Below are 24,706 nucleotides of genomic sequence, written 5' to 3' on the forward strand. Positions count from 1 at the left end.
TCGATAGTCTTTCAACTCAACGGTGCAACTGAACAGGTCTTGTCTTCGTGGGGGAAAAAAATATTAGATATTTCATTCTGTTCGTAAATAATACGCCTTCGATGCTCAACACAAGGGATTATATATATTTTTTCTAACAAAAGCAAAAGCGGAAACGGCGCCCGTGACGAATCTGCTGTTGCCAATATAAAGGTCCGGTCGGAGGCGGCACCGAGAATCTTCCATCCTTAGGATCCCGGCGCCGGTGTCCGTGGGAGAGGGAGCCCGAGCCTAGGTGAGGTGTGTGGGAGCGGCGTGGCGGGAGCGGCGTGGCGGGAGCGGCGCCCACCTGGCGGGAAGGACTTAGTTAATTCCGACTGCACGGCCGGTCCGCGCGCGTGTGGGCCGCCATGTTGGAACCTGGCAAAGCGGGAGATCTTTCGGGGTTGTGTCTAGAGGAGCTGGGGCGATAGCTGGGTTGGAAAGATTGCCCTTTCCTCTCTACGTCCACCCGGAAGGTGAGGGGCCGACGGCCAAGGCGGAGGCGTTTTGGGGTTTGAGGGGTACAGGCCTTTCCAGGGACACTTCCGCCTTAGCGTCTGCGTGCCACTGCGCATGCTCGGCGCCACTGCGCATGCTCGGCAGGACTGCGGGTCCCGCCTTCAGTCCTCCTGGGTGGGAAGCGCGGGAATGTTGTGCTCTCAGACTCAGTGAGGACAGAAGTGCTTTCATTGCTTAATAATAACGTCATTTGTATAATAATTTATAATTGTAAAGCAGTTTCAGAGATATTTATCTAATCTTCGCCGGTGAAGTGGTGTTTAGCTACATTTTATTTTATTTTATTTTTTTTTAGCTACATTTTACAGATGATTTACATTTTGCCCAACATAGGACGAGGTCTTAAACCTGGGTGTTCCTGATTCCCAGTCTCATGCTCTTTTTTCACTTTCCACGCCTTTATCTATAACGGTTAACTGCCCCACCCGCCTCCACATGACACCATTCATCTCTCACATCCTATCCCCATTTATGAAATAATGACGAATCTAAAACTCCTGAGGGTTCAAATACAACTTAACCATAGTTATAATGGTCTTTGTTTTTCCCCCTGCAACCTTGTGATGGAGGTTAGGATCTAAGAATTTGAGGGCCAGTAGAATTGATGTAGAGAATAGGAGAGCAGAGATTCCAACAACATAGTGGTATCTTTTTTCTTCTTCTTCACGTGTGGAGAAATTCCAGCCACCAGAGGGAAAAGAGGTGAAGTGCCTTAGCGGCCGAGCCCGGGCCCAGATGAAATCGCCTGACCTGTGTCCGGTGCGCCTTCGTAGCTCCAGCTGTTTACCAGCCTTTTATGATGAGGATTCCCGAGGTGCCTCCTCCAAAGTGGCCTGTTAATGATGACGGATATACAAAGCCCTCCTTTTACAAAGTAGTGACAGCGTCACGTCCCGCCTCTCAGTCCTCAATGAAGTGGTCCTTTTCATCTGATTTGGACCAAAAGAAGTTCAGTGAATTATGATTGCAGTTGGTTCAGTTCCCCGGCATACACCGGGAAGGGTCCTAAGATCGAGATGAAGGGAGGCACATCTTAGACTGAAAAGCGTTTACTGTGCGTTGGGGGCAAAAAAGTGTTGGGTCTGACCGAGGAGCTAGGTGAGCTGTGGGAGAGGCAAATTTGCTTGATGGGGTGGAGGCTGGGAGCTGGGCGTGGAATGTCCAAGGTGGAGATGTGGGAGGCGGGAAGGAAGAGAATATTCCCAGCAGAGGAAATTGCGCCGACAGAGTCATGGGCTGGGGAACTCGGGCACATTCAAGGCACGAGGCGCAATCCTGGGTAGAATAGGTTTTGCAGTGGAATATGGTGATAGGCTAAGCGAGGGTCAGGGGGCTTGAGTCTGTTGACTTTGGATTTTATTCTGAGGGTGTTTGGCTTTTTATTGGGGGAAGGTTCCACAGTGTACCTGCCAAACAATCACTCCTTCTAAATAACCCATGAACTGAAGAAGAAGAAAAGCAAAAGGATTCTGGAGGGAAATGTGAGAAGGAGGGGAACATTATAGGTATCATTTTAACAAGTGTGACGGGAAGGTGCTCTTAGCAAAGCGCCCTGGGTTTGAAGTAACATTTCAGCAGTGGCTCTAAAGACTTACAGAGGTGGTCACATGGTTAGCAGCAGTGTCTGAAACGTTGGCAAGCACTGCATTATTCCAGCAGGTTCTCATGAATCGATGATCAGGTGTCAGACTTGCATTTTCCCACCCACTTTCAAAAACAATGGTCATGTATTGGGGTGAATGACAATTGCAGTGTGCTTGCTGGACTAAAATGATCATTGCAACCAGCTCTTGTGCTCCAAGGCACAAGCAGGTTATCTGTCAGCTAGGGACCTGGGAAGAAATCTCCTATTCCTTTGACCCGAAGAGCCCACCGCTGGGTGACTGTTGTTTTAGCTTTGCTGTCTGCGCACCGACAGATGCGAAACGCTGCATTCCAAGCACCGTTTTCCCTTGTAGTTTGGCTTTTGAAAGAAGCCTTTATCTTGTAGTGATGCAGATGAAATGTTTGCAGATGAGTGATGTAAACGTCTAGAATTTGCTTCAGAATCATCGGGGAGTGGTGATGTGAGTGGAAGCATAAAGCAAACAAGGCCGGCCCCATGTTGGTCAAAGTGGAAGCCAGGCAAGGAATTCGTGGAAAGTTATGCCATGCTCCACATTGGTATGTTTGGAATTCTTGGTAGTAGAGTTCAAAAAGTTTTTTAAAAATTGTTTTTATTGATTTTAGAGAGAGAGGGAGAAACATCTAGCAGCTGCTTCCTGCACACCAGTGACCTCTCAGTGCATGTTTTGATGCTCAACCAACTGAGCCACACTGGCCAGGGCCTTGGTAGTCAAGTTTTTAAAAATGACATTTCTGTAGCGGTTCCCAGGCTGGTTTTCCTGACCATTTTAAAGTCTCTAAAAGGTGAGCCTGGCTTTTGATCCTCGATTTTGATTCATTCTCTACGTTACAGTTAGTTCCTGGAGTTAGTAAGTTCCCTGTGGTGGTTAAGCTGGAGGATAATACATATCTCAAACTCAGGTGAGGTGGCCCTCTGCCTCCTCCTGGGAGGGGCGGTGGGGGAGTGTGGGGGAGAGCTTCTCAGAGCCCCACTGCCTGGCTCTGATGCTGTCTCCCCCACTTTCTAACTGGAAGGCCTCAGCCTCTGGGAATCCACTCCCTTCCCTATTAAAGAAGGTGAATGATGGTGCCTGCTGCACGGGGTTGTTGTAAGGATCAAATGAGTAGCGCACAGTAGGTGCTACATAAATGCTTGCTGTGGTCCTTCCTAGAACATGAACGATTGGATGCCCATCGCCAAGGAGTATGACCCCCTTAAAGCTGGCAGCATCGACGGCACGGATGAGGACCCCCACGACCGCGCAGTCTGGAGGGCAATGCTGGCGCAATACACCCCCAACAAAGGCGTCACGGGGGACCCCCTCCTCACCTTGTTCGTGGCAAGGCTAAACTTGCAGACCAAAGAGGAGAAGTTAAAGGAGGTATTTTCCCGCTACGGGGACATCCGGCGGCTTCGGCTGGTGAGGGACTTGGTCACGGGCTTTTCCAAGGGCTACGCTTTCATCGAGTACAAAGAGGAGCGTTCCCTGCTCAAAGCCTACCGGGACGCCGACGGCCTGGTCATCGACCAGCACGAGATATTTGTGGACTACGAACTGGAAAGGACTCTCAAGGGGTGGATCCCCCGGCGGCTTGGAGGGGGGCTGGGGGGGAAAAAGGAATCTGGGCAACTGAGATTTGGGGGGCGGGATCGGCCTTTCCGAAAACCCATTAATTTGCCCGTTATTAAAGGCGATCAGTATCGAGAGGGAAAGAGGGAAAAGAGGGAGCGATCCCGATCCCGAGAGAGATACTGGGAGTCGAGGACAAGGGAGCGAGACCATGACCGGGGCAGGGAGAAGAGGCGGCAGGAACGAGAGCCAGCCAGGGCGTGGCCTGGAAGTGACTGGGAGAGAGAGAGGGATTTCAGAGAGGACAGGGCCAAGGGGAGGGAGCGGAGGGACAGAAGTAAGTAGAGGCTCCGCACCGCCACCAGCAGAGCCCAAAAGGAGGTGGAACAGAAGTAAAAGCACAGAGAGGTCTGCATTGCCTTTATACAAAGGTCACCAGTGCTAAAGAAAGCTCCCTGGTGATGCTCTGGCTCAGGTGGCGCAGTCAGTTGGGCGTCGTCCCGTGCACTGAAAGGTGCTGGTTCGAATCCTGGTCAGGCCACATGCCCGGGGTGATCGATGTTTCTCTTCCTCCCTTCCTCTCTAAAAAATCAATTAAAAAATATTTAAGAACAAACATACTTACTGATGATAAGGCAGTTTGGGCAAGTTTCCTTTCTAATCTGAAACCCAGGTTCAAGCGGAACACACCGATGTCATGAATTTCTCTTCTTCATCTTCGAGTTCTGCGGGCACGTTATTTAATGAGCTTGAGAAACAACTTTGTACCCGCCAGCCTCCGTACCGAAGGGTGTGTGCAAGGAGCCACCGGTCTTTCGTTCGGCCTTAGGAGATTGGTTTTGAGAATTTTATTTTCTCCCATCCATTAGAAATGACCATTTTGAGGGCCTGGCAGAAAGAGGTGATGGCCCCAAATTATTTGTATTGACCTGGGACTCCTGGGAACACGGATCTGGTCAGAATATGTTGTATGTTTTCCATCCTTACGTCTATAGTGCAAGGAGTTGCTGAATTGAAATAAAAATGGGATAGAAAAGTGAATCTGGGGGAAATTTCCAGAGACTTCATGCTAACCACATCACTCCTTCCTGCCAAAACAACCCAGCAGCCCCTGGCCCCTGGCCCCAGTCCCTGTGTCCTTTGCACTGAAAGTGGTAAGTCTCAGCAGAGACAAGCAAAAATACCCCAGCCCCCTCTAGTCATAGTGGAAGAAGACCTGGGGGGTCATCACCCCCGCTGGTGCCCCCCACCCCGCCATACCTGAAGGTGTCTTCCAGGCAAGCCTTGGGGTCTCCACCGACAATGAGGAGGTCTCCTAGGCTCTTGAGGAAGAAGAGCAGAGGCCCGCTGGAGCACCCAGGCACAGGCGGCCGGCCAGAAAATAGGGGCCACCCAGGAGCTACCTGGGAGACAGGAGAGACTGGGCCAGATGCCTCCTTGCAAATGCCCTGCCCCTGCCTCCCTGTCCCCCTGAGGGCAGAGGCGCTGCCTGTCCTATGCCTCTTCCTAACCAGCTCTGGGTCAGGAGGTTGGCCCAGCTGAGACCCAAAAGAAGGCCAAGTGGGGGAGGGAGCTCCTCTCTCACAGGGGACGTACCATCCCCCCAGGGGCCTAGCCCAGGCTCTCCCTGTCTCACAATAACCAGCTCTGAGGCTGGCACCCTCCCTCCAACCCCCCGCCACAGGCAGAACACAGGCTTTTTAGGGCAGTGAAACCACTCTGTGTGGTACCTTATGGTGGGTACATAGAATTAGACATTTGTCCAAACCCATAGACTCTACAACCCCAAAAGTGAACCCTGGTGTGCATTATAGACTTTGGGTGACAGTGCTATGTAGGTTCATTGATTGTAACAATTGTCCCACTCTGGTGGGAGATGTTGATAATGGGGGAGGTGCTGGGGGGGGGCATGCAGGAGGCATATGGGAAATCTCTGTACCTTTCAAATTTGCTGGGAACTTAAAACTGCTCTAAAAAAATGAAATCTTAAAAAATATAATAGACAAAATATTTGAAGAGATTCTTCACAAGAGAAGATAGATGAATGGGCATACTGAGCAGATGAAAAGATGCTCAACATTGTGAGTCATCAGGGAAATACCTCAGTTAAACCACAATGAGACACCGTTATGCATTCACTAGAAGGACTCAATTAAAAAGATTGCCAGTACCAAGTGCTGATAAGGATTTGGAACATGTGGAATTCTCACACATTGCCAGTGGGAATGTCCAACAGTATAATCACTTTGAAAAAGTTTTTTCTACAGCTAAACATACCTTCATTATTGTGTGTGTGTGTGTGTGTTTTTTAATCCTCACCCAAGGACATGCTTATAGAGAGGAAGGAAGGGAGGGGAGGCGGTGAGAGAGAGAGAGAGAGAGAGAGAGAGAGAACATCGATCGGTTGCCTTTTGTATGTGCCCCAACCAGTGATTGAACCTGAAACCCAGGTATGTGCCCCGACTGGGAATCGAACCAGCAACCTTTCAGTGCACAGGACAGCCATCAACCTACTGAGTCACTCTGGCCGGGCAACCTTCATTATTAGACTCAGCAATTTACCCAAAAGAAATGAAAACATTGTCTACACAACAGCCTGTGCAGGAATGTTCACAGCAGTTTTATTCATGGTGGCCACGAATCAGAAACAGCTCAAAGTCCACCAGCAGGTAAACGGATAAGCAAATTGTGTTATATATCCATACAGTGGAATAGTACTCAGAAATACCAAGGAATATATATTAATACATGCAACAACCTGCATGAATTTTTAAAACTTTATCTGGAGCAATGCATGCATACAGCATGGATTTATGTCAAATTCAATATAGAAAAGGCCAATCTGGGCTATAGTGACAGAAAACAGGTCAGTGGTTGCTTGGGGCTGGGAAGGGGTGGGTTATTGATTGCAAAGGGAGATTTTGGGGGGATGTGAATGTTCTACCTTGATTGCTGGGGTTTGGTGGTTTCATGGGTGGATAAATCTGTCAAAACTCATCAAATGTATACTTAATGTGGATACATTTTATTATACGCAAATTATACCTCAATAAAGTTGATTTTAATTTTATTTCTTTATTGAGTTTCAGAGAGAGAGAAACATCAATTTGTTGTTCCACTTATTTATGCATTCATTGGTTGATTCTTGTATGTGCTCTGACCGGGGATCGAACCCACAACTTTGGCGTATCAGGACGACACTTGAACCAACTGAGCTTCCCAGCCAGAGCCAATAAAGTTCATTAAAAAAAAAAAAAATCAATTCTTCAGAAAATCCTTTTCTGACCATGCATGCCCCTCAAACTAGGTCAGCCCCACCTGCACCTCCACCCCCGGGCTATACACACCTTTCACAACCTGTATTTTTCTTCCACTGCATTTCCCTGAGTTTGTAGTTACGCTTTTATTGGTTTCCTGTTTGTTAACGGCCTGTGGGTGGGGAACACCAAGAGGCCCAGGATCCCATCTCTCTGGCTCACCACTATTGCTAGGCACCTGGCACCGTTCCTGCGCACAGTAGGTGCTCATTTAATAAGCACTCATTAAATGAACCAATACAGGAGCTAGTAAATGGAGAGGAAGCAAAGGGCCGAGCGGAAGTGAGATCGGGGCCCCAGCCGCCACGGGGGGTGGGGGGGCTACAGCTCTGTGGACTGGGTGACCTTCGGGCCCCTCCACGTGGGGCCCTGGCTCCGCCCGGGGAAGTTGAGTCGGTGCAGTTCTTCGGAGATCTCCAGGAAGGTCTTGCCCTTGGTCTCAGGAAGGAAGAAGCCCGTGTAGGTGGCCCCACAGACACAGACAACGAGGAAAGGCACATAGAGGAAGTAGGACAGTGCCTCCTAGAGGTTAAAAGAGACCCTGAGACCCAGTGTGGCTCCGTTCGGCCCCAAGATGCAAGGCCCCATGCCAGCTCTGAAAGAGGGACTTGTCTTCCTTTCTTAGCTCAGCCCCATCCCCTTCAGGCTCCGTCTCCTGGGGTGGAGCCCTCCCACTGGGGTTCTCATGCGGACAGGGACAAAACCTAAGGCAGCTCCCCCTGGGGGGAGGGGCAGGCCTACCATGATGAAGGGGAACCCCAGCCCAACCAGGAAGAGCATGGTCCACATGAGCGCCCCGCAGACCATGTAGGCAGCAGGCCGGGCCATCTGGTCAAACAGCTCCGTGGCCAGGATCCCTGTCACTCCAGCTGCAAGGAGGGGGGGGACAGGGGGCTGCCAGCCAGGGAAAGTCCCCAGATGTGGCAGTGGGGACCCCTTGGTGTTCTCCCAGGAGCTTCGGTACAGGTGGGGGTGGGGCATGCGGGTGATACTGCATTCACACCCACCCCTCCTTCACCCAGGTGCCCACGCTCCTTCAGCAAGTCCCAAAGCCCAGAGTCCCTTGAGCCCACTCACCGGGGCCGATGCCAAAGCTGAGGATGAAGGCAAAGATGCAGGACATGGCCAGGTAGGGCATCCAGGGGAAGGAGCTCTGCAGCAGGGGGCTGGGGTGAGGTGGGGATCGGCCGGCACCCAGCCACCCTCCTCACCCTGCCAGCTACCTGCAGGCACAGGGCCGCGGTGAAGATGCTCCCCCAGCAGGTCATCAGGCAGTAACCCCCGATGAGCAACACCCGCCGGCCTACCCTCTCAATGACCATGCACTGCGAAGGAAAGGGCCTCGGTAACTGCCTGGGACCCTGGGCCACGGTCCCCTGGGTTTGGGGGGAGCAGTGGCGAGAGGCCTCACGAGGAAGCGGATGGTGGGGCAGGGAGCAGTTTATTGCTTCGGTTGATTAAGAAATTCATTTCCGGCCGACACCGGTGTGGCTCAGTGGATGGAGCGTCGGCCTGCGGACTGAAAGGTCCCCGGTTCGATTCCGGTCGAGGACATGTACCTTGGTTGCGGGCACATCCCCAGTGGGGGGTGTGCAAGAGGCAGCTGATCGATGTTTCTCTCTCATCGATGTTTCTAACTCTCTATCCCTCTCCCTTCCTCTCTGTATAAAATCAATAAAATATATTAAAAAAAAACAACAACAAGAAATTCATTTCCCATAGCCACCCAACTTCACTGAGTTCCCTCATCTCAAAATAGTGGTTTGAGTGCCCAGCAAATAGTAGGTGCTCCATAAGTGCTGGCTAACTCCCCGTATTTTAACAGAGTGGCCTGGAGTGGGAAATGGCTGAAAGAAGAGGACTGAGCACCCCCCGGTCCCCCCTCTTCCACTGGGCTGGGGGAGGCCCCCCCAGAGCCAGACTCACGCTGATACATGCTGTGAGCAGCTCGCAGCAGCCGGTCCCGATGATGGCATACTGGACCTTCTCCTGGGGGACTCCCGCCTCTCCGAACACGGAGGACGCATAGGCGTACATCTGGGGAGGCGCGCACAGGGCCGGCTCTGGGGCACTGGCTCCCTGCAGCCGCCCGTGGCTCCCAGGGTTCTGCAGCACACAGTCCGGGGGGAGGCGGGGAGGCAGGGGCGGGGGATCTCACCGAGTCGTTCCCGCAGAGCTCCATGGCGCTGCCCAGGACTACGAGGCTCACCACCTGCCTCCGCAGGGTGCGGTCCTGGAACAGCTCCCAGGGGCGCCACGCTCGCAGGCCCTGGCAGGCCGCCCGCTCCTCCTCCAGCTCCGCCAGCTCGGACGCCAGGTCCGCAGTGCCTCGCAGCCGCTGCAGCGCTGGGACAGAGAGGGGGTGCTGAGCTCTCGTTCCCCTGGCCTCTCTTTGGTCCCCCACAATGAGCTTCCTCTCCCCAACTCCCCCCCCCCCCTCTCTCTGGGCCCCGGGAGGTCAGATGGGATGACCTTCCTGGTCCTGTCATGGACCAGAAAGGACTGTAGGACCTGGGGACTCGGTGGATCCATCCAACAAAACGCAGCGACTGGATGAGTCCGTAGGGAGGGCAGGGCCCTGTCCCAGCCCACGCCTTCGGGGACCCGGCTCATTTCTACTTCGCCATCATCCTAAAAACGCGCTCGGCTGGCCCAAGGGTCCCAGAAGGAGCCGAGATGGCCCAGCTGGTACGGCACAGATCGGCCGATGCCCAGTAGACCTGCATGAGTGACCGAAAGGGGCAGAGCCACCAGCCAGAGCCAGCCCCACATCGGCCAGAGGCTCGAGCTACCCAGCTGCTTCTGCGGTTGGCCGCTGAGGTGCAGCGATTGTTAGGCAGAAATAGAGAGCGGATCAATAAACTGGTACAGGGAGCGGGTGCCGCCGTAACTAAGACCTGTGACTTACGGGATTGGTTCCAGGACCAGACAGAGAATGGTGAGGAGGCCGGACAAATGCAAGCACGTACCTGGGTTGCAGGCTCCTCCCCTGCTCGGGCCCTGGTCGGGGGCTCGTGCAGGAGGCAACCAATACATGTGTTTCTCTCACATCGATATTTCTCTCTGTCTTTCTCTCTTCCACTCTCTAAAAATCAATGGAAAGATATCCTCGGGTAAGGATTGAAAAAAAAAAAAAAAGACATGAGCACAAAAAGACCTTCAGAGGGAACAAATTGTAATTAAATTTAACTTATTCCAAATTTGCTAGGTTAGTTTAATAAAAACAAACAAAAACAAACCTCTTTCTTTTTCTTTTCTTTTTTTTTTTTAAAGTATATTTTTATTGATTTCAGAGAGGAGGGAAGAGGGAAAGAGAGATAGAAACATCAATGATGAGAGAGAATTATCGATCGGCTGCCTCCTGCATGCCTCCTACTGAGGATCAAGCTGGCAACCCGGACACGTGCCCTTAACCGGAATCAAACCCGGGACCCTTCAGTCCATAGGTTGACACTCTATCCACTGAGCCAAACCAGCGAGGGCTATAAACACTTTTTTTTTTTTTTTAATAGCAAAGATGAAGATTTGTTGAAGAACAAGTACAGACTCCCACATGGTGGTGGTGGGGGGGAGAGTCCCACAGAACTGACTCCCGTGTAGGGAGGGGGAAGAGTCCCCTATAAACACATTTTTAAAGAGAGAAAGAGAGACAGACTCACAGAGAGAGAGAGAGGCATGTGCAGCAGAGCTGAACGGCCCCAGCCCAGACCAGCCTGGACTGGCCCATCCTCAGCTGCCTCTGACACCAGCCCAGGGCAGCCAGCCCAGTGAGTCAATGAGTAGAAAGTAAAGTAAATGATTGTTGTTTTTAATCCTTACCCGAGGATATGTCTATTAATTTTTAGAGAGAGAGGAAGGGGGAGAGAGAGGGGGGGGGGGAGAGAGAGAGAGAGAGAGAGAGAGAGAGAGAGAGAGAGAGAGAGAAAGGCTTTGATCGGTTGCCTCCGTGACCAGAATCGAATTGAACCTGCAACCGTTTTGGTGTATGGGATGACGCTTCAACCAACTGAGCCACCTGGTTGGGGTACGTGGTTGTGTGTTTTTTTTTTAAATTTCTTATTAAGGTATTATATGTGTATATATCTTACCATTGTCCCCCCAACCCATTCCCATACATGCCCTCACCCCCCCGAGTTTTGCGTCCATTGGTTATGCTTATATGCATGCATACAAGTCCTTCGGTTGATCTCTTATCTCCCCCCACTCTCCCTAACTTTCCCCCTGTAATTTTACAGTCTGTTTGATGCTTTACTGTCTCTGTATCTATCTTTTCGTTCATCAGTTTATAATGTTCTTTATTATCCATAAATGAGTGAGATCATGTGGTATTTTTCTTTCATTGACTGGCTTATTCCACTTAGCATAATGTTCTCCAATTCCATCCATGCTGCTGCAAATGGTAAGAATTCCTTCTTTTGCCCTAACCGGTTTGGCTCAGTAGATAGAGCATCGGCCTGCAGACTCAAGGGTCCCAGGTTCGATTCCGGTCAAGGGCATGTACCTTGGTTGCGGGTATATCCCCAGTAGGGGGTGTGCAAGAGGCAGCTGATTGATGTTTCTCTCTCATCAATGTTTCTAACTCTCTATCCCTCTCCCTTCCTCTCTGCAAAAAATCAATTAAAAAAAAAAGAGAATGCCTTCTTTTTTATGGCAGCATAGTATTCCATTGTGTAGATGTACCACAGTTTTCTGATCCAGTCATCTGCTGACGGGCACCTAGGCTGTTTCCAAATCTTAGCTATGGTGAATTGTGTGTGGTTGTGTTTTAAGCCAAAGATGTGGGGACCGTTCCTGGGGCATCATGACCTTGGACACAGCGAATGAGTAAGGCCGTCAGCACCCGCTGGCCTTGGGCCAGTGAAGTCCTACCTGGCATTTCATTCTGCGTGTGTGTGGGAGCTTTCCCTGCACCGCCCTGGGGTTCAGAAGGGACTGGCAGATGGCACAGAGAGGGACAACCTTTCCCCGAGAAAAGGGAACCCACATGCTCTGAGCAGACGCGCCCAGTGGTCGAGAGTGGTCTAGGGACCCGAGGTCAGGGACTCACCTGCCAGGCAGGCCTCAGTGTCGCCACGGTCAATGAGGAGGTAGCGCGGGCTCTCGGGGAGCAGGGGCAGGGAGGCCAGCTGCAGCACCCCAGGCACCAGGCAGCTGGCCAGCAGCAGGGGCCAGGCCTGCCGGCCACCCAGGAGCTCCCTGGAGAGGCAGAGGAGAGGCCAGCCAGACACCTCCTGGCCAGAGCCCCGCCCCGTATCCACCTGCTCCCCACCCCCCAACTTGCCTGCCTGCCCTTTGAGGGCAGAGGGTCTGCATGGCTCTGTGCTTCTTCCTAACCAGCTCGGGGCCTGGACACCAAGCCCCCTCCCACCAGGTAGGGACCCCAGCCCGGGCAGGGCCGTGGCCCCACCTTCTCCCTAACAACTCCTTTCCCAGGACGCCAGGCTTTGCCTTCTCCTCTCTTTTCTGGAATGACCAAGACATGCTCCCCTTCAAAAGCCCAGACCTCCCCCCTCCTGTCTGTAAAGACCTGCTTTCCGCTTCCTGATCTGGAGAGGATGAGAAGTGTGATTCACACTGAAGTGTGGCTCACTGAGGCCCGTTTTGTGTACCGAGGGATGGAAGTGGACAGGTTTCACTGCCTTTGTATTCACTTTGCAATAGAAAGAAGCAATGATATGCCTTAGCACAGTGGTCGGCAAACTGCGGCTCGCGAGCCACATGCGGCTCTTTGGCCCCTTGAGTGTGGCTCTTCCACAAAATACCACATGTGGGCGCGCACCTACAGTGCGATTGAAACTTCGTGGCCCATGCGCATAAGTTGGTTTTCGCTCTCAAAAGAAATTTTAATTGTTGTACTGTTGATATTTGGCTCTGTTGACTAATGAGTTTGCTGACCACTGCCTTAGCATATCATTAGCATATTACACTTTGACTGGTTATTTGATTGTTCTGCCGTTCGGCCTATTTGCATATTACCCTTTTATTATATAGGGTTATTATATAGGATTGGTGGTCACCTGACCCAGATGTAGCCTCACCACATGATTGGTCTAGGGGTAGGCATGTGATCCAACCAGATGTGAGGGAGTATGTCAGCCTAATCTACGTCATAGGTGGGGAGGAGTCTAGGCAAAGAAGGGCTTTTCCTGGCCCATGGGGGGCGCTTACCTGAGTCCCACCACTTGTCCCATCACGATCCCCAGGGCGGTGAAGATGGCTGAGGTCATGGCCACGGCTCCTCGGAACTCCTTGGGGGCACTCTCCCCCAGGTACATGGGCTGGATGCTCATGCTCACACCTGGCCGTGTGCACGCGGACAGTCAGACCGCAGGCTGGACCCCCTCCCCGCAATGCCCGGGCCTGCCTCCCCACCTCCTGGCACCTCATCTACTGGATCCTGGCACAGAGCTGCTCCCTCACCCCGTACGCTTAGAGCCCCCCCCCCACCTGCTGTAGGGCCAGCAGGACCCCAGGTCTCCCCCACCCCTGCCCCCAGGACCTCTGAGATGGAAAGAAGTCTTTCTCAGATCAGCCCCATCCTGTTCCCTCGCCACAGTCCCACTCTGGTCATCGAATCTCTCTAGACCCTGTCACTGGGATTAATGTAAAGGGCTCCCAGGGGGCTGAGCGGGCGGTGGGAGAAGGGGGCGGTGGGAGAAGGGGGGCTCTCACAGTGACAGTGTCACTGACCACTACGGCTGTCGCGCTCACCTCGTCCTGACTTCTCCAGAGACACCGGGCACCCAGGCAACCAGCGGGGAAACGGAACTGGACAGCGCTCCCCCTGCCCACCCCAGATGGCGACCGCTGCCCAACGCTAGGAGGCCAGTATCTGAGCATCACCACCTTCTGGGAGTGCCGGTCCCTCCCTGCCTGGCCTGGGATCAGGAACCGGGTCTCATCAAGGGCCTGCGTCCCTCTGAGCACTGGGTGCAGGGAGCTGGGAAGAAGGTGATGCGTCGATGGCCAAAGCCTCCGAGGGGCCCTGCTCTCCCTCCAAACAGGTAGGGACCTCGCCTTTGTGCTGGGTCCTCGTCCTCGGGGCACACAGACAACGTCTGGCCGAGTTCCTTTTCCCTGGAGTGTGGGCTGTTCCTAGTGACTCACTGCTCACAAGCAGACCGTGGCAAAACTAACCGGGTATGACTTCTGAGATTAGGACATAAAAAACAGCCCAGCCGGGGTGACTCAGTGGTTGAGCATCGACCTATGAAGGTCATGGTGCTATTCTCGGTCAGGGCACATGCCTGGGTTGCAGGCTCAATCCCCAGTAGGGGGCGTGCAGGAGGCAGCCGATCAATGATTCTCTCTCATCATTGATGTTTCTCTCTCTCTCCCTCTCCCTTCCTCTCTGAAGTCAATAAAATATACTGTATATTTTTTTAAAATTGGGACTCCCTCCTTGAGCATACACACATACACATACTCTTCTTTCTCTTTGATCACTTACGCTGGAGGAAACCAGCCACCGCGGGTGAGACCCCTGCCCACAGTCATCCTGGAAGCAGATCCTCCAGCCTCGTCAAACCCTCAGTGACTGCATCCCTGCCTGACAGCGTGACCCCAGCCTCCAGAGGGCCCAGCCGGAGCCACCCGGCTAAGACACTCCCAGGTCCCAACCCACAGGAACCATCAGACGATGAACGTTGGCTGCTTTAAGCCACTACATTTTTACATACTTTGTTTTACTGGACTAGATCCCTAATATAGACATTTATACCTGGCCGTTTACACAGTAGGGGGTCAAGAGGGGATTTGCTGATGGGAACCCCTAAGAGCCCAGATGGATGTGCTCAAAATTCTGCTCCCTCACATGACAGGCCCCCCCCCCCCCAAAACTGAGGAGCCCCTAACAGGCTATTCTGCCTCTGTCTGGAAGATCAGAGAACTCATCTTAGATGCCTTTTCACCTTGGCCGCCAGGAAGCTTATGTCTACTCGGCGCGTTACTCAAACACAGGACCCCTGTTAGTGTAGGTCTGGGAATGTTTGTCCTCACATCCCTATACAACATTTTTTATTTTCCTGTATCCACTCTCCATGTCTAGTTATATGAGCCTTTTAAGATAAACCATACTTAATCATTTTGCAAAGTTAAGGTAGGCATGAGTGAAAAGTCAATCAATGGATAAAGAGAATAAATGAATGAATGAAGAGAATAAATGAATGAGCAGGAACGGGGAGGCAGGTAAGATGCCCCCCCCCCCCCATACCTGCGCTGACTCCCACGAGCAGCCGTCCCAGCATGATCATCTCGAAGGAGCCTGCTCTGTGGCTGAAGCCAAACAGGATCGCCGCGGCCACCACAAAGACGTTGTTCACCAGGAGGGACTTCTTCCTTGGGGGAGTGGGACACCGGCAAGAGAGGCTCAGGTCAGTCCGGAGGGACGATCCCTGGGGACCCCCCTTTGCAACCCCAGCCAGCCCTAATCAGACCGTGTCTGTGTGTGTGTGTGTGTGTGTGTGTGTGTGTGTGTGAACTGTGCTAAGGGCTCGAAGCGACTGGGGGGAAGTGATCACCAGCCATTGTACCTGGGTCACACGTGGTAAGCCCCAACGCACTTCAAACCATTCTCCTTCCTGCCTGTCCCATAGCTTGAAGTGACAGATTCAAATATATGGCTTTATTCCTCAGATTAAGTACCCATCTCCTCAAACTCCTTTGTAAAAAGAAGGGACCAATAGCCCTACTGGCGTGGCTCAGTGGTTGAGTGTCAACCTATGAACCAGGAGGTCACAGTTCGATTCCTGGTCAGAGCACATGCCTGGGTTGTGGGCTCGATCCCCAGTGTGGGGTGTACGGGAGGCAGCCGATCAATGTTTCTCTCTCACCGTTGATGTTCCTATCTCTCTCTCCCTCTCCCATCCTCTCTGAAATCAATAAAAAATATATTTAAAACAAAAGAAAGAACAGATTGGCTACAAAGGGGGAAATGAGGCCCAAAGGGGGAAATGAGGCTACTGTTTACAAATGGCATTTGTTGGCAAATGTGGAACGGGGAGTCCTCCCTCTCACACAGCGGACTCCTCCCTCGGCCAAATCCGCTTGGAACTGTGACTCTCATGGTGAAACTACAGGCAGAGTGGGAGGCTGGGCCTGCCAGGTACCTCCCTTCCCCCACATTCCTCGGCCTGCAGACCGGGGCGACCCTCCGTAAAGGTCACTGGGGGTACACAGGAAGCACTTACCTTCCCAGCATCACGGCCAGGGGCCCTGCCAGCAGCGCTCCGAAGAGGCCCCCCAGGGGGTACAGAGACACGATGAGGGACCACATGATCAGGATCAGGTGGTCAGGCAGTGGCTGGCCAGTCCTCGCCTGCCACGTCTGATTGGTGAATTCTTGAATGTGCTGTGGACAGAGATGCCAGTCAGCCTCCCAGGGCGGGGACTACACGCGCTAGGCCTTCTCCCCCCAGGGAGAATGAAACTACAGACAGAGCAGGAGGCCAAAGGTCACCGTCGCTTTCAAGGGGCTCTGCGCCACATGACCCCCCGTCCTGTGCTACTAAGTCTGCATTGCTAGGACTGCACTCCCTCTGGCCCGTGTGCTCTCGGCGCCCCACTCAGTCCTTTGTGGTGTCTAACCCTACTCGACTTCTCTGGAGTGCGCTGCGTGTCTCCTTGGGCCCCAACTGCGGCAAGTACTCGTCCGTGAGAACACATGGCTCTGTTCATGGGTAAGACTGGGAATTAGGCCCAAAGAGGTGAAATGCCTTGCCCACCGCCTGAGCCACAGGTCAGGGCTGCTGCCAGGTGGTTCAGACACCCCGGAGCCCCACCCCCAGAGCTGCCACTCAGGGAACTGGACAGAGGCCACGTGGTTAGGAATGCCGGTGCTTGGGAAAGACCCCGACACCCGCTTCCCTTGGGTAGAGACGAAATGTCGGTGTCTGGCGGGTCTTAGGCCTCCCACCCAGATGTGAGGGAGGAAGTCAGGAGGGCAGTGGATTTAGTGTTGGGCCTGGTACCCACTAGGTCCCCCCTGGAGGAAGGACCTGCCCAGAAGAGCCAACCTTGACGGGAACTCCTCAGGAGTGACCATTCAGTGAGGGAGGGGAGGCTCCGAGGTTCCGAGGCCAAGAAAGTCCCATGGGGTGGGGGTGGGGGCCTAGTGATGGCTCACAGGAGACAAGACGTGAGAGTGCCCGCAAGTAAGTCTGCACTGGTGGGCATTCACATCCTTGTTGAGCGAGCAAATCAACAAATGCAGCTGGTTCAGACCTCCCTTTCTGAAGCCAGCAGTTCTTCCTTTCTTTAAGAGGCTGGCGGCTAGAATTGTTTCTGCCCAGAAGGTACTCCCAGCCCGGGCTTCTGCTACCCACTTCTTCCTTTGGAGGCGTTCTCTTCCATTGTCAGTTATAGCCCCTACTGGAGGCCCGGTGCACGAATTCGTGCACGGGTGGGGTCCCTCTGGGTGGCCTGCAGGGATCGGGCTGAAACCCGCAGTCCACACCGCCTGCAGCTCCTACCTGCCGCTCCCGCTCATCCCGGCCCCACTGTGCCTGCCGCGGGCTCGCACCCGATCAGTCCCGATCTGGAGAGGCTGGCGCTGCAGCAGCGCTCACCAGCCATGAGCCCCGCATCTGGCGCCCTCCCAAGGGGAGTGGCCTGCAGAATCGGGCTGAAACTGGCTCTGCGACATCCCCCGAGGGGTCCTCAATTTCAAGAGGGCGCAGGCCAGGCTGAGGGACCCCACCGGTGCAGGATCGGGTCGGGGAGGGACCGTGGAAAGGTTCCAGGGCATGTCCAGTCCATCTCACTCAGTCCCGAGATCAGCCGGACCCCAGCAGCAAGCTAACCTACCGGAGCATCTGCCCCTGCTGGTCAGTGAATGTCATAGTGAGCAGTTGAACAGACTTAGCATATCATTAGCATATTATGCTTTGATTGGTTGTTCAGTTGTTCTGCCGTTTGGTCTATTTGCATAATACCCTTTCATTTTATAGGATTGGTGGTCACCTGACCCAGATGTAGCCAATGGAAGTGGTCTGCCCTCCTCACCACATGATTGGTCTAGGGGTGGGCATATGATCCAAGCCAGTTAATCACTCTTCCCAGGCCTCTCTGTGGAGAGCTACCAGGGAGGACTTTTATTTGGGGATTCCCAGCTGATATAAAGTGAGTCTGGCCTGGCCAGTGTAGCTCAATGGTTGGGCATCGACCTATGAACTAGGAGGTCAGGGTTCAATTCTTGGCCAGGGTTTGATTCTTGATCAGGGCACATGCCCAGGTTGCGGGCTTGATCCCCAGTAGGGGGCGTGCAGGAGGCAGCCAATTAATGATTCTCTCTCATCATTGATGTTTCTGTCTCCCTCTCCCTTCCTCTCTGAAATCAATAAAAAAAAATATTAAAAAAAAATGAGTCTGGTGACAGCTGCTGTCTTGTCACTGGGTAGAGGATGAGGCCAGGCAGGGACAGGAGAGCCCCAGTTCCGTCCTAGGGCCTGGTTCCTGCAGCTCTTCTCCTCCCCCCTCCAACACACGGTTTGTAGCCCCACATCTTCCCCAGCAAAGTGACAGGACACTTGCCCTTCTTACTTAAGCAAGTCAGAGGAGGCTTCTATCACTGGGGCTCACCGACTCATCCTTCCACAGGCCCAAAATGAACATCGACAGGGGCCAGGCCAGCAGCAGCTGCTGGGGACTCACAGATGGTCCAACACTGAGAGCAAGCCAGCAGGAGGAAGAGATGGGCCCCAGACAACCAACACACAGCCCGCGTGCTGACAGCCACACCGAGGGCGGAGGAGGGAGGGGAGACGTCCAGCGTGGGGTTGGTGAGGGAAGGCGTCAGGAAGGTGATGGCATTTGGGTGGTTCCTGAGGGGCTTCTGTGAGGGGAGGGGGTGGAGAGAGAGGGCTTCTCAGCAAAAGGAGGGTCTAGGAAGGGCTGTGTGCATTCAGGAGGCTGCATAACCTGCTTGGTAGTGGGGCTGGGCAATGAAGGGGGGAGCCATGAACAGGCTCTGATCCCAGGAGGCCTTGGATTTCTGGGCTGTGTCTGTCCTTATTCCTATAGGCACTAGGAAGACAGAATGTTCTGGGCTTGATCAGACTTGAGGGGATTGAGAAGGGGAGAAGCTGAAGGCAGGGAGACCAGTGAGGAGGCTGGGCCAGCAATCCAGACAGGAGAGAGAGGGTCTGAACCGGGGTCCTGGCAGAGACATGGGGAGAAATGGCTGGATGCTAGCGGTAGTTAAGAAGGAGTTGTGTCAGAGTAAAGGCTGACCGCTGGTCCCTGGGCGGACGGTGGAGTCGTCAGGGGTTCAGGAGGAGGGCCGCTGAAGGGGGAGGGTGCAGAGCTGGATTTGAACCCCAAGTACCTGTGGGACATCCCAGTGGGGGCGGATGTGTGGGAGAAAGTGCCACCAAGTGGATGCTGGCCTGAACACCGCTGGGGACACCTGTCAGCCCTCACCCAGCACCCACTCAGCGGGTGATCGCAGGCACAGGAGGTACGTACCACGGTTGGGGCATTGATGATGGAGAGGTTATAGCCAAATTGAAAAGTCCCACCAATGCCGGCTGCACAGATGGTCTGGAGCAGGACCCTGCCCTGAGTCTAAGGAGAGAAGGGAGGACACGGAGTGAGTCGCAACAGCCTCCACCGCCCTCCCAGGACCAGAACCTACCAATTAGAACACTGCAATGCGTGTGAACCAGACAATGGAAACCGAGGACAGAGGAGAGGAGTCACCCAGGCCACGTGGCTGGCAGAGAGCAGAACCCCACCCAGTCTTCTGCTCTGAAAACTCAGTGTATGCTGAAAGCTCTCTACTCCTCCAAGGTATAACCGGGAACTGCTTCCCTCAGCTGTCTTCCTAGGCACTCACAAAGTAGCTGACTGTATAAAAATCAAGTCATTGATCTTTTCCCAGTAATTCATACTGCCTTTCTTGTTTTGGCAAATTCGTCTGCAAATTTAAAGTGCTACAAATCAAATTTATTTTATTTTTTAAACAAGTAGAGTTTGCCCTAACTGGTTTGGCTCAGTGGATAGAGCGTCGGCCTGCGGACTGAAGGGTCCCAGGTTCGATTCCGGTCAAGGGCATGTACCTTGGTTGCGGGCACATCCCCAGTAGGGGATGTGCAGGAGGCAGCTGATCGATCTTTCTCTCTCATTGATGTTTCTAACTCTCTCTCCCTCTCCCTTCCTCTCTGTAAAATATCAATGAACATATATTAAAAAAAAATAAGTAGAGTTTATGGCAGAAGGATATTTGGCTAAAAGAGTTTCTGAAGAATTTCCCGAGGACTACTTATTCATTCATCAGTCCATTTCTAAGTGCCTGCCCCATCCAGGCACTGTGCCGAGGACAGATACAGCCAGGGAAGAGACAAGCATGCATTCACCATTTGGCGAGATACTGTGTGGGGAGTGGTGGGAGGAGAGGTGAGGGAGGGGAGGAGTGGCTCCAGAGGGCAGGATTCTGCCAGAGATCTTGCCTCAGGTCTGCACACAGCTCCATGATAGGCACCCTGCCTGCCCTCAGCTCCTATAAGGCCTACGTAACTTCCTCCCAAGCTGGAAGCTACAGGAGGAAGCCAGGTGAGGACCCAGGGGGTTCGTCTCACTGTAGTCACATCACAGCCCCAGACGGGCTGCAAGAGACACAATGCCTGATGAAGACAAGTGAGCCCATGTGGCAGGAGATGCTGGCAGGTCTCCAAGGCAGCAAGAAATGGTTTAGTCCACGGAGATGGTTGGTGGAGACGGCCTAGAGCAAGCGTCCTCAAACTACGGCCCGCGGGCCACATGCGGGTGTTTTTGCCATTTTGTTTTTTTACTTCAAAATAAGATATGTGCAGTGTGCATAGGAATTTGTTCATAGTTTTTTTTTAAACTATAGTCCGGCCCTCCAACTGGCCCCCTGTTTAAAAAGTTTGAGGACCCCTGGCCTAGAGCAAGCATGTCAAACTCGCAGCCCGCGGGCCGCATGTGGCCCACAACGAATATTTTTGCGGCCCAGCCAATATAACGGTATGTAGGAAGCATTTTAATAAAAATGTCGTAACTTAATTTTTACAACATCCTGTTATACATAATTATTAATAACGAACTACAACATTCACTAATGACTGATTTGTGTTGCATTCATTTCCCTTACGCACCTTACACGCAGGGGCACCATTTCTCTCCACTAACACTAGCAGCGAATATTTTAACAGCCAATGGCCACGTCATTAGTCTTGTACTGACTTGTTTGGTGTGCGCAACAGGAAATACTTCACTTTCGGAGAACAAGAAAAATAGGTTTATTTGCGTCACGCTTATTAATTTGGGCAGTTATTCGATGTCTGGTAAGTTAATGTTCGAAAAAAATATTAATTTTTATTTAAATGTTCTATTATTTTATGTTAACAATGACTCATTTATCTCAGCCCTTTGTCTTCAGCATGTCTCTATCGAAATAAACCTACGTTTCTATGAAAATGGAAGCTTTTGTTTTTTTGCGGCCCACATAAACTTTTTTTACTATATATTTTTATTGATTTCAGAGAGGAAGGGGGAGAGAAAGGATAGAAACATCAATGATGAGAGGGTATCATTGATTGGCTGCCCCTGCACGCCCCCCACTGGGGACCGAGCCTGCAACCCAGGCATGTGCCCTTGGCTGGAGTCGAACCTGGGACCCTTCAGCCCATAGGCTGATGTTCTATCCACTGAGCCAAACCAGCTAGGGCAAGCCCACATAAACTTAAACCTTGTTTATGTGGCCCCTGTTAGCCTTTGAGTTTGACATGCTTGGCTTAGAGCCATGGCTGGTCATGAAAAGCAACCAGACACTAACTATGATGGTGATGATTAATTCAGTGAACAAATATTTCTTGCCTCCCTATTATGGACCATAAACCTACTGCTCTGGGTGCTGGGGATATAGCAGTGAACAAAAGAGACAAAATCTGTGACCTCACGGAGCTTTTCTTCCAGTGTGGGAGACAGGCAGTAACAAAATGAACAAGCAAAGTGTATAGTATGCCAGCTGGGGCGACTGAGACAGGAAGCAGAGAAGGTGAGAGGGGGTGTTTGCCCCGAGAAGGTGACATCTGCATAGACTTAAAGGAGATGAGGGGAAGCCCCATGCAGAGAGCTCATGGAAATCAGTGCAGGTTGGGGGAAACCCAGAGATGAGCGGTGTGGGCTGCCCCCCATTCTCTCTGTGAAGCAGGGCAAGACAGGGTTTTATCGGAGATGGAGGAGATGAAGGTTGGGGAGAGAGGTGAGGATGGGAAACAGTCAAACCGGGGCGTGTCTGGCCTGCGTGAGGACACAAGATAGCGCAGGCATCACGAGGGATGCTAGCCTGGGCGGCTGGGGTCCGCAGGTCCTGCAGATGTGTGACCACATGCAACCCTGCACTAGCCCCCAGGCCATACCTGCGCACGAACACCTGCATGCTCTTCTGAGCCCACACACCTAACTCCACTGTACAAGCAAGCACGAGACAGTTTTTGTACGTCTGACGTCTCCGTCAAGCCTTCCAGAGTGGCTACGCCTGTGCAGTTCACGCCGAGCTGCAATTCCTCATCTGACACGCCAGGGCCAGGCGGGGTTTGGAATGCCGACCTTTCCAGATCGCAGGAGGGCATCGGGCACGTACACATTCCTCCCGCATTCAGGAGAAGAGAGGCCTGCGGGGTGGGCTTTGCCCCGCGAGGGAAGCAAGCGCGGTCGCGGCGCGGGGGGAGCGCGCGCGCGCAGAGGGAGGGCGGTGCGAACCATTCCCGCGGGAAGCCGGGAGCGCCGCGGAGCCAGGCGGAGGCGCATGCGCAGTGGGGCCTTGAGAAGTGCAACTCATCACCGCAGCCGAGGCGGACGCGCAAGCGCAGTGCGTGTCGAGAGGGTCGGGGAGTGGAAGGCTGCAGGCGCGCGCGGCCGAGGTGCACGCGCAGGGGGCGCAGAGCATCGAGGGGCGGGGGTGTCCCGCCGGCAGGTCACCTGCGTCCGAGGCTGTAGGGGCGGCTCCTGTTCGTCTTCCATCCCTCCCTTGGCGCCGCGCTGAGGTGGAAAGGCCACTCGCTCCTCCTTACTCAGCCGAGCCTGGGGCCCCCCCTCTGCAGACCGGAAGGGGTTCTGGTCCGAGGTACCCCGGCCGAGCCCCTGCATTCGTCCCCGCTGGTCGCAGCCGAGGGCTCAGATCACCGCCGCTGCAGACTCGCCCGAAATCCGGCCCTGGCTCCTCGTCCCCCTCCCCCGCCGCGGCCTCCGGGGAGGTCCCTGCCTCCCTCCCTCCCAGCCCCTCGGCCCGGCTCCCTTTTATCCGGATCGGGCGTCCCCAAGTCCCCTCTCCCCGGGAGGCCCTGTCCCCGGGCCGCTTGCTGAGGGCCCAGCCCTTGATGCTAAGCAGACACCCCCCCCCCCCCCCCCCCCGCTCACCCAGTTCCGCTCGTCCACCCCTCTCCCCCGAGGAGGGGACGACCGAGGAGGGCCGCAGGCAGACCCACCGGGCTCTGGAGCACTGACATCGGTCCGTCCGGGCAGAGCCGGCGGCTGTGAATGCGGAGGACCCGGCTCGGGTTGCCGCCAGGAGATTTATTACGTGGGAGGCCGGTCCGGCCTCGGTCCCGACGCGCTCCGAGGTGTGGAGCCACGGGGTTCGCTGCGCTGGATTAATCTTTGCTTCCTCAGGCCCAGCATGGAATCAGGCCAAGCCGAAAGCAGACTTGCCCAAGATACTCCTCGTGGCCATGGAAACGCAGCCGGTACAGTAACCTTAGGAAGCCAGCAAAGCCTGGGGCGGACATACCCTGGACATGCACCCGAATGGGTCCCGCAGCGGCTCCGCGGCTCCTGCTTCGTGTGTGTTTGATTCTCGCTGCGCCCTGGATTTTAGAAAGCATGCAGTTAGCCAGCGCTGATATCTTACCATGAGGGTGTTCTTTATGAGCTCAGTGATGTCCGTGGAGTTTCTAATGGCAAACTATCCTTGAATTCTTGGGGTAAACGCAACTTGCTCATAATGTTGTATGAACACGTGGTTGGTTTCAGCTGCGAATATCTTATTTATTGTTTCAGAACAACTATTGTGTGTTCTTTCTCAGAAATTGGTGGAGAGTCTGGCTGGTCTGGCTCAGTGGTTGAGTGTCAACCTATGAACCAGGAGGTCACATGCCCAGGGTTTCAGGCTTGATCCCCAGGAGGGAGTGCAGGAGGCAGCTGATCAATGATTCTCTCTCATTATTGATGTTTATCTCTCTCCCTCTCTCCAAAATCAATAAAAGTGTATTTTTAAAAAATTAGTGGAGCCCTGACCGGTTTGGCTCAGTGGATAGAGCCTTGGCCTGCGGACTGAAGGGTCTCGGGTTCGATTTCCAGCCAAGGGCATGTACCTCGGTTGCAGGTTCGATCCCTGGCCCAGTCAGGGCACATGCAGGATGCAACCAATTGATGTTTCTCTCTCCCCCTCTCCTCCCTCCCTTCCACTCTCTCTGAGAATCAATGAAAAAAATATTTTCAGGTGAGGACTTAAAAAAATTAAAACTCTGTGTTAAAAGACACCAGAAAAAGGTGAAGCTAAAAGCTACCAGCTAGTGCCCTGGCTGGTGTGGCTCAGCTGGTTGGAGCCTCACCCTGTGCACTGAAGGGTCAAGGGTTCGATTCCAGGTCAGGGCACATACTCAGGTTTCAGTTCGACCCCCTGGTCAGTGCGCCTATGATTCTCTCTCTCCCTCT

General features: G+C 53.4%; 2 protein-coding genes across 10 annotated transcripts; one reads left to right on the forward strand and one right to left on the reverse strand.

The window, feature by feature from the left end:
- The first annotated feature begins 124 nt into the window (after positions 1 to 124).
- Positions 125 to 6,637, forward strand: SNRNP35 (small nuclear ribonucleoprotein U11/U12 subunit 35). 3 transcript variants are annotated; one of them, XM_079762880.1, is made up of 2 exons: positions 125 to 274; positions 3,318 to 6,637. In XM_079762880.1, exon 2 carries the CDS (start codon positions 3,321 to 3,323, stop codon positions 4,059 to 4,061), a length of 741 nt encoding a protein of 246 aa, XP_079619006.1. In that variant the 5' UTR covers positions 125 to 274; positions 3,318 to 3,320; the 3' UTR covers positions 4,062 to 6,637. The 3 variants fall into 3 exon arrangements, with proteins under 3 accessions (XP_079619006.1, XP_079619007.1, XP_079619008.1); XM_079762881.1 differs by having other exon boundaries at positions 168 to 279; XM_079762882.1 differs by lacking the exon at positions 125 to 274 and adding an exon at positions 306 to 2,949.
- Positions 6,638 to 7,214: 577 nt separating this feature from the next.
- SLC2A11 (solute carrier family 2 member 11) lies at positions 7,215 to 24,024 on the reverse strand. Of its 7 annotated transcripts, none has more exons than XM_079762871.1 (13): positions 23,479 to 24,024; positions 22,973 to 23,088; positions 19,496 to 19,594; positions 16,222 to 16,382; positions 15,246 to 15,370; positions 13,202 to 13,331; positions 12,081 to 12,229; positions 9,192 to 9,379; positions 8,960 to 9,070; positions 8,257 to 8,358; positions 8,111 to 8,186; positions 7,775 to 7,902; positions 7,215 to 7,555 (listed from the first exon to the last, which is right to left on the reverse strand). In XM_079762871.1, the coding sequence occupies exons 2-13, from the start codon at positions 23,012 to 23,014 to the stop codon at positions 7,355 to 7,357; spliced, it is 1,512 nt and encodes a 503-aa protein (XP_079618997.1). In that variant the 5' UTR covers positions 23,015 to 23,088; positions 23,479 to 24,024; the 3' UTR covers positions 7,215 to 7,354. The 7 variants fall into 7 exon arrangements, with proteins under 7 accessions (XP_079618997.1, XP_079618996.1, XP_079619001.1 ...); XM_079762870.1 differs by having other exon boundaries at positions 23,411 to 24,024; XM_079762875.1 differs by lacking the exon at positions 23,479 to 24,024 and adding an exon at positions 18,611 to 18,863 and having other exon boundaries at positions 22,973 to 22,991.
- Positions 24,025 to 24,706: the final 682 nt, after the last annotated feature.

This window comes from Cnephaeus nilssonii, assembly GCF_951640355.1.
Source record: "Cnephaeus nilssonii genome assembly, chromosome: 22".
Classification (NCBI taxonomy): Eukaryota; Metazoa; Chordata; class Mammalia; order Chiroptera; family Vespertilionidae; genus Cnephaeus; species Cnephaeus nilssonii.